Source organism: Solanum tuberosum, unplaced genomic scaffold (assembly GCF_000226075.1).
Source record: "Solanum tuberosum cultivar DM 1-3 516 R44 unplaced genomic scaffold, SolTub_3.0 scf00125, whole genome shotgun sequence".
Lineage (NCBI taxonomy): Eukaryota > Viridiplantae > Streptophyta > Magnoliopsida > Solanales > Solanaceae > Solanum > Solanum tuberosum.
Genome location: NW_006239052.1, coordinates 198932 through 208298, shown reverse-complemented (window position 1 = coordinate 208298; position 9367 = coordinate 198932). Strand labels below are relative to the sequence as shown.

Sequence of the window (9367 nt, the reverse complement as noted above, 5' to 3'; positions counted from 1 at the left end):
CGTGAGCACATATATACCTTTAAAATACACTATTAAATAGTTCAGGGGGTAAAAAATATGGTAATAAATAGTCTAGGGAGGTAATAGGTCCTCATGAAAGTTTAGTATCGCAACAACAAATCCGACCAAAGTTAAGGTATTTTTCAGACCCTTATCCCTTAAATATTTAAAAGTTTTTTTGTGTTGCTGACATGTGTCATTAATTTAAAATTATTTTATCAATTAAATAATAATTTATTATTTAATCATATTACATATAATTAATTTTAATTATTTAAAAATTTCATTTTTTGTGGTGATGACACGTGTCACTTTTACTGCTCCTATTATATATAGATAGATTATCTCCAAGAAAGCTTTTGCGAAGAACCTTATCTCTCCACTTAGTCTTTTTGGTTAATTGTTTTTGTCACTCTCATTTGATGTTCCTTAATTGTAAAGTGATTTAATTGTTAAAGGAGAAGCTTCATCACGTAGTTTATTACTTTAATTTGCGGTACATGGTGGATCTCTTGGTATAGATGTCTAACGACTAGGAAGTTAGCTCTATCTTAGTTTTGTATTAGTAGAGGTCAGGTCTTTATCCCCTCCAGTATACCTTTGGTTATATCTATAAGAAAGTAAATTGAAAAAAAAAAACTAGTGATGATATGTAAACAAGAATTAATTTAGTTAAACTTTAATTTGGTCTACATGGTGCACCCAATAAAGTTCGAGTCAAATTTTCAGAAATCCAAATATAGTTAGCATTAGGGTTGAACTGATCAAGGTTCAATTGTTCAAGAATCCCAATTAAGAAAGAAGAATATATGATTTATTTAGGAAGAGAAGAAGTGTCGATTCGATTCGATCGGTTATTTTAGAGCTCTCAAAATAGTTGTATTATTAAGTATCTAGAAGCTTTTGTTTGGGTGACACTAAGTTGTGATATACTTTTATCTTTCTATATTTCTATTGTATTTTTATGAAAGTTTGATTTTACAACTTACTTATGTTATCTTTATTATTGACCATATTGTGTTGATATCCAATTTGAGTGTGTTTGGTTTACCGACTAGTGAGTTAATGTAAGTGTAAGCATGATCTTATATTTTAGATCATACCAGTTGAAGATACTTTTTTTTTAAAAAAAAAAAACAAGAAAAAAATTCCTTTGAAATAATTATTTTTTAGAAAAAGAAGTATACTTCAAGAATAATATATTTATTAAAAAAAACATATTTTTACCCAATGAATTAATAACAATAAAGACATTTGCTAAACTATAAAAAATATGAACAATTTTGAACCAAAATAATAACGATATTTTTTTATTCAATTTCTCATAACCGAAGAGCTATTTTGACCCTTTAATTCTATATTTGAACAATTTTAGTTCTTTAAATGCAATTTTTTTAAGTCGTGATATCGTTTTTGAGATACAATTTCTAATATTTTTCATCTTATAACAAAAGAAGTGGAAGAAAAAGAGATTTAATGAAGGAAATGTTATCACATAAAATTACGCATTACTGCTATTTTTTCTTCTCTTGATCAAATTATTAACACTTTTTCTTGAAATACAGTAGACAAGATTTACTTGATTTGGTAATTTCTCGTGAGGGGATGGATCGAGAGAAATTTAATTTTTTATCTATTTATTGTCGTAATAATATTTTAGGGTTTGTAGGAACAATTTGATAATATCTTATATGATATAACTAAAATATATTGATAATTAACTAATTGATGGGTTGCGGAAACAGTTGAAGCTATACTGAATCTAAAAAGGATGTTATCTAAATGCTACCTTCTCTAATTTTTATTCTTTTGTTGCTCTAGACAAGATTTACTACATCATTGATAGGGATGGGCATAAAAATCAAATCAATCTTTTTTTTATAATTTGATATTTGATAATTCGATATTCGATATGGTATTCGAGAGTAAAATTTTAAAATTTTGATATATTTGAGTCTAACTTTTTAAAAAAAAATCAAATTTCGAGCTTTGATTGAAATTACTTTCAAATAAACATTACAAACTCATTTTGGTATGTGACACTAGAACCATTGCCCTAATCCATAACACAACAAAAAGATGTAATCTAATAGTCCTAAGAAAAATAGTATACGGGTTTGAATTTGATATGTGACATTAGAATTATTCGGTATTCGATTTTCCTGAAGACCAAAATATTTACTTAATGAAGGTCATATATTAACACAATCATAAGTTATCAGTACAAATTCAAAGAGAAAGTTAAAGACTAAGCATAAACAATCCAAATACATGTTTTTAGTTGTGTCAATTTACATTTTTAAATGTCTTTTACTTGTTGAATTTCTATTATACCGTCTCTCCACATGGATAAATAGAAATAATTGGAGCAATAATATTAACTTTGTAACAAAATCAACCCTTGAAAGTTTGATTTACCAATTACCCGATAAAAATTTTAAATTTTAATATTTGATATCTACTTTTAACTATCAATTACTAAATTATCGAACTCAAAAATAAGAAATATCGAACCGAATACTAAAGAGCAACTAATTGCACTCCATAGCAAATTTTATGTTTGCTATGGAGCTTTTGATTTGTATAATTCGCTAGATACATCCAATTTTATACAAATAGTTCAGTTTTGTATAAATTCATTTATACATTGTAATTTGTATAATAAGATCTGTATTTGTATAATTATAAGTGTATAGGAAGAAAATTTGTATTTTGATTTCTCTCGCTTTATACAAACACAAACGCATTTTATACATTTGTATACCGAATGAGTAATTGTATACCGAAAATGACTAATTGTATACCGAACCAGATGGCAAAAAAATAGGATATTTGCTGTGAATTGCAAATAAAATAAACTATGGCTATAACATTTAATTTGAATTAATATTTTCATAAAATTTTCTCAATACTAAACGTACTCCCCTATTTATTGATGTTTTATTCTAATTAGCCGAACCATTTGGGCCTGTATGTTCCTACTTCAATAGTAACTCTCTGCACCAATGTTTTCAAATTAATTCAACTATCTTTTTAAGTATAAATGATGTTCTAAAAACAGTTGTTCTTTTATTTTATTTATTTATTTATTTTTTAAAAAACTATGACATTTGGGATTCGATATTATTCACCCCTGCTTTTTAATAAAATAGAGAAATTAACATAAATAGTCGTCAATTAATTGATGTATATTTTATGTATATTAGTATAGTATATTTATTATACAAAAATAGTGTATACTTTATAAATATATTACTAGCAGATGTAATTATTTTTTGCCTATTGATAGGGATAGGGATGTTCGAAAATCGAACCAATCGATAAACCGAATTGAAACAGCGTTATTGGTTTATTATTATTGTTATTGGGTTAATGATTTTCTAATGGTTTTATTTAAAAAAATTATTGAGTTATCGGTTCGATTTTGGTTTTTGAAAATGGGTTATTGGGTAAATCAATAACCCATTAAAATTGTAGTAATTTACTACTTTATCCATACATAAATATTAAATATTAATCTCAATACCTTACTAGTTATTGTCTTTGGTTCTTTGCCGTTTAACCTTCAATTTATACTTCAATAAGATGTCCTTGATGTGATGACTTTCAGGTTTTGGGAAACTATATTTAATAGACTTTAGCAGATTTGTATTTCTTACATTAATAAGATTTGAGCTTAATTCCGCATTATGATTTGTATTTCGTAAGTTGAACAATAAATATAAGTTGAGGTTGAATTCGTTGGTTCACCCACCTAGGAGGTTAAGTGTGGGTGCCGTTCATGACTCGTTTTGGGTCGTGACACTTTGAATTTACAACTTCACATTATAAAACGCCAAAATTTAAACTTTTGTTTGGTTATTGATTTAGCATAATTAACAACCGAAAACCAATAAACTGAACCAATAATACATAAAATCAAACCAATTCGACCGATGCAGACTGCCACTTGATTAAAAATATATTTATATTTAGTTTCTCTTGATAAAATGGTTTTTCCACTAAATTTGTGCCCTCTTTGTTGTTGTTTTTTTCTTCCTAAAATTAGCATATATAATTACATTAAGGACATAAAATATGTCCAAAAGACTGGTATCCTCTTTTCTTTTTCAGATTTCATGTGCAGTCAAACAAATTAATGGAGACTATTTATTTGTTCCTAAATATTGTCGGAAAATTTAAAAATCAGATTTCGTTTTAAAAGATCTAGCGGCTAATTAATTAAAAAGTAGGTAAGCACCGTACATATATATGTGATTTTAATTCTTATATATTTATGGGGCAACAACAAGTAGGGATAGTAGGGATAGGCATGATAATATTTTTATAATTTATTTGTTTATACTTTTTGATGAATTTAATCGAACACTTAGTTTGTAGGATAATTGAATATTGTTTCACTAGTCAGAAAATATAATAACATGTATATAAACACAAACTACATCATATAAAGCCACAGTCTAAAACCGTACTTGTTACCTTCGTTCGTTCCATCACTTTTTTGGAGAAGAAATCTTCAAAGAATCTTCACACAAACTTTATGGAATTAGAGAAGGAAGAGGGAGAAGAAGCAGAAGAAGTGTCTGTTCTTTTTGGAATTGTAGGGAATGAAAATATTTTATTACTTTTTTTTTTATTTCTCTTGTGAGAACCTTTTTTATAATTCTGAATGGACACAACTATTTGAGGGACACAACCATTCAAATAGTTGTGTCTCTTCCTTGATATATATATATATATACACTCTTATAGTATCATTGACTAATGAGTAATTTTTTAATAAGAAATCTTAATGATACAACAAAAAAAATAAAAATAAAAATATATATATATATATATACACTTTTATAGTATCATTGGCTAATGAGTAATTTCTGAACAAAAAACCTTAATGATATCAATACAATATATATATATATATATATTGATTTAGTATCAGTTAAGCGGAATTAGTTGGGAGTATATAATGTAATTATTTAGTGTGGATGAATATAAAAGAGTATTGTTTATAATTATTTTGCTTTTATGAGGTATAGTATTAGTTTCCCCTCCTGTTTATAGGCAAGAACAAGTAACAACAGTATGTGGGCCGGGCTTAGTGGGCCTCTCATGATAAAAAGCATGGGTCACAAGTACTGTAGGGGTCATTGGGCTCACAGTTCGGTCAAACATATTTAAAGCTCAGTTGGAACATGGGCAGATAAGCAGGCTGTGTGCTCTGGAAATAATTGTGTAGTATTAATTAGGAGTGGATATGGTACGATAAAAGTAGTTACTCCTAGCAAAAAGGATAAGAGCTTCTAGGAGAGGGGAGGGGTGGGGTATATGGTATAGTAGATATCGAATTGAATTTTTTATATTATGGTTTCAATATTAGGTATCTCGTAAATTTTGATATTGAATATAGTATCAAAAATGTATAATTCATATATATCATTATAATACTAATAAATACTATATAGACTAGTATTAGTACAAAATTAACTGTACTTTAGACGTTAATACTTTGTCGTTCTATTCAGAGGCGAATCCAGGATTTCAAGAAAACGGGTGCACCATTGCTTTAGAACTTCGTTTTTTTTTTGAAAACACGAGTGTTATTAGTTACTAAAAAAATTGAAGTGAATTGTGGCTGGCTGGGATTGAACTCATGACCTTGGTGTTAAAAATTTGGCTGTCAAACCAGTGAACCATCCAACAACTTTAAGAACGGGTTCAACAAGTGTTTATTTAATATGTTCTTTAATAATTATACAAGTAATATATGAGTTTAGTCGGAGGACCACGGGTTCGGGTGACCCAAATTTTACACATAAATTCGCCACTGGTTCTATTCTATATTTGCAACATGTATAAGGTGTTTTGTTTTACCCCTTAATAGGAGTACCCATCTTTTTGCTCTTTTGGTGACTCAAACTCACAATCTTTGGGTTGGAAGTGATCAGGGGTGCCATTCCATCCAAGCAAACCCCCTCTTGCCATGTATAAGGTGTTAGGTATTATATAATTTATCGTACCCTAAATTATCAAAATCAAACTTTAAAATATCATAAACTAAATTTATAATTTAATATGATATTGATATAATATTTTTAAAAATTAAAATTATCGGATCAAAATTTTTAATACCGCGGTGATTTAGAAGCCAGTCCTCTGCATTTGTCACAAAACGTGACAACTCATATCTCATAATTGAAGTACTAATTGTCGCATATTATCTGCTAAGAAAGTCATGATCGAGTAAGTTTTGATGGAACTTTTCATCTGAAAGAATTTCTTATCTTACATTTGCCATGTTCTCATTGTCCAATTATTTATATTTTTCTCAATTTGTATTTGTGTTCATAATTGTTAATTTAGTACTTTCTTCATTCAGTTTTATTGATTTATTATATTAAAAATAGATAGGAGGTGATAACACAAGATATGACATAGCTTCAGATAATCGAGATCATGACGCTAGACAGAAGAGTGTAGATGACTTGCATTAGGATAGAAGGATAGTAGGTAGTATAGTGTTATTTTGCTTAAGGTGCCTGACGTTTGCGATACACTAGCTAGTGTACTCTAGTAGTTTTTTTTACTTGTATCATTATTGTTTATGGTGTTTCGTTATCACATGATTTTATTATACTTTTGTATTGTTCCTTGTTATTTGCTATATATTCTCTACATTATCTTCTTTTTCTATACCGAAATTTGTTGCACTTGAGCCGAGAGTCCTTCGAAAATAGCTTCTCCATCTCTATAAAATAATGATAAGGCCTGCATACATTCCACCTGCCCTCTCATCACTTATGAGATTTCAATTTTGTTGTTATATTGTTGTTGTTGTTGTTATTATTATTATTATATTACAAATAGATGTTTATAGCGCTTCTATGAAATAATTAATTAAATACTCTTTTTATATATATAAAAAATGATTGGTAATACATTCTCAATGTCTATTGAATTAAATTCTAAAAAAAAAACATTTTATCCATTTAGTTTTATTTAACCAAATATTTTTAAAATATATTTTTACTTTTACATGTCACTTTTAACATATCAAGAAAATATAATTATTTTGTCATGTAGTACACTATTATAGTAATTAAAATCCTCGTAACTATTTTGTAATGAATGTGTAAAATTTAAAATAAACAAGTAAATGTAAACAGAGAAAGAAAGAAGAATACGTGTTCTAAAAATGAAAGTGTATAAACAGGATTTAAGAACAGATAAAACAAACTATAAGAAATTATTAATAGGTCTTGGAAATATTTAAATCATTTTCATTGAAGGTGCATGCAACATATGCATAATTTCATAACAAAATCATCTCTTTCAATATTTTTTTTAACCAAAAAAGTGTTTACAAATTTAGTACTTACAAAGCAAAGTAATGAACAAAGAGTACCAACAAGGGTTATGGTGGAGAGGTAAGTACTTCTTCATCCTTAACCAAGAGGTCTCGGGTTCGAGCCCCCTTGGGTACAGAGTCGTCTTTGTTAGGGAGTGCTTTATCCCCAATGTGGGACTTTCCGGTGCAAATCCAAATTTAGTTGGGCTTCAATATGGATATCGAACACTGGATGAAAAATAAAAAAAATTGAACAAAGAGTAAAAAAAACCCCATCTAGAGAATCACAGAAATAAGTAGCTAGTCCCAAAAATTGGAGTAGTTCTTTTTCCAACATTTTGTAGAAGTGGAATTATTAAAAAGATTTGGTATAGTGGAAAGGAGAATGGAAGAAAAGATTATGAGACGGAGAATCAAATCTTCACCTATAAAGTGAAAGTTTATAGTAAAACGGTACAAATTACGAAGAGAAGTGTAATTTTCTTGAAAAAAAAAAAGAAAAACAAATCTAGAAATTACAAATTTTTTTACAATAAGAAGAGTTAATAAAGTCTAATTAAATTTACTCCAATAATATGTATCACTTGTTAAGGCATGAAGAGTTTGTTGCCACACTTGCACCTCCAAGCTTGAGGGTAGTACTCTAAAGTAAAAGTAAAACCGGGGTGAACCGAGACTCGAACCGGTTTACATGGTGAACAACGTCCGCACTTGAATCTACACGTTGGGGGCGATGAACCCGGTCCACTGAGTTTCTGCTGCCCATTAAGGAATACTGGTTCTGCTTCACAAAAAACTAAATACAGTTAGTAACTTAATTAATCACAACCCAATAGATTAAGAAATAAAGCAAAAATGGAACTCACTAGTTGGGTTAATTAAGGGTAAAGCTGAAATAATTAGTAGTAGAGAAGAAATCAGCAAAAGAAATGTGAAAATCGGAAAAGGTCTATGGCGGTGGCGTGATACGCTCATCGCCCGAATTAATCGAAGCTCCAATGCAACAAAATAATAAGGAAAGTTAACATGGAGAACAAGTATGAGAATTGCAGGGCAGAGGTCTCCAGGTTGTTGTAAGCTCTATTATTTAAAGTGTTGCGTCGTTTATGTGGGTCTCGGTCCAAGTCAAAACCCCGACACTCCGCCCCCATATATGTTTGATTGGAACGTATTAGTTATATATGAATTAGTTATATATAAATTATATTTCGTTAAATATTTAATTTATTGTATTAAAATTGAAAATGTAAAATATTATTTAAATTTATTTTCATTTACTGTTACAAAGATTGTTTGGTACAATGTGTAACAATAATGTTGAATATGTTGATATTAGTAATGCTAGTATTAATTATATTTATATTAGTTACATCGAGATTTTTCTTCTGCAATATTTAGTTTAATGTATTAAAAAAAATATTTATTTTTAAAAATATCCTCCACAAATATGATAAAAGGTAAGTGATTTTTATTTTATTTTATAATTTTGTGTGTAATCATGCTAATACATATATCAAAACTCACTGCATTATTAATGTCATAATTTTTTATGTATTAGTTAAAAATACTTTAATACCAAATAGACTGTATTTCAAATATATCAGTAGATATACAATAGGTTTGGAAAACTATACCAAATAAAATATTAATAGTACACGAAACTAATATATGTATTATATTCTCTATGCACCCTGTCAAAAGATCATGAAGATAATTTTTTTTTTTTCTTTTTTGATAGGGACAGACCACAGACATCAATTGTAGTTATTAAAAACCCAAATTAATAAAAGGTGCAGTCACTCAGTCTGGCTATTCCAATTTCACACACAATAATTTGTATAGACTATAGTCTATAGTCTATACAAGATCATTTCTGAAATGAAGTTGAATCTTTTTAATATAAGGAATTAGTAGTAACTTTTAGAAAAGCAAAAAGAGAAAGTAAAAGAAATGACTTGAAGTGATGTTCGATTCGTTTATATCTTTATGTAGTCACGGCAGGTTACTTATATTTATTATATA

The 9367-nt window shown here is 28.3% G+C and overlaps 1 protein-coding gene across 3 annotated transcripts; it reads right to left on the bottom strand.

Annotated features, from left to right (window-relative positions):
* Positions 1-7805: 7805 nt before the first annotated feature.
* On the bottom strand, positions 7806-8418 carry LOC102583634 (EPIDERMAL PATTERNING FACTOR-like protein 4). 3 transcript variants are annotated; one of them, XM_015310158.1, is made up of 2 exons: positions 8212-8418; positions 7806-8141 (listed from the first exon to the last, which is right to left on the bottom strand). In XM_015310158.1, the coding sequence occupies exons 1-2, from the start codon at positions 8318-8320 to the stop codon at positions 7933-7935; spliced, it is 318 nt and encodes a 105-aa protein (XP_015165644.1). In that variant the 5' UTR covers positions 8321-8418; the 3' UTR covers positions 7806-7932. The 3 variants fall into 3 exon arrangements, with proteins under 3 accessions (XP_015165644.1, XP_015165645.1, XP_006350652.1); XM_015310159.1 differs by having other exon boundaries at positions 7806-8129; XM_006350590.2 differs by having other exon boundaries at positions 7806-8126.
* Positions 8419-9367: the final 949 nt, after the last annotated feature.

Bases quoted from the DNA above. Each gene is read 5' to 3' on its own strand.
- LOC102583634 (XM_015310158.1), bottom strand. From the start codon at position 8,320: ATGAGCGTATCACGCCACCGCCATAGACCTTTTCCGATTTTCACATTT. The intron at 8,142-8,211 runs GTGAGTTCCATT...AACTGTATTTAG, and splicing joins ACCCTTAATTAACCCAACTA to TTTTTTGTGAAGCAGAACCA.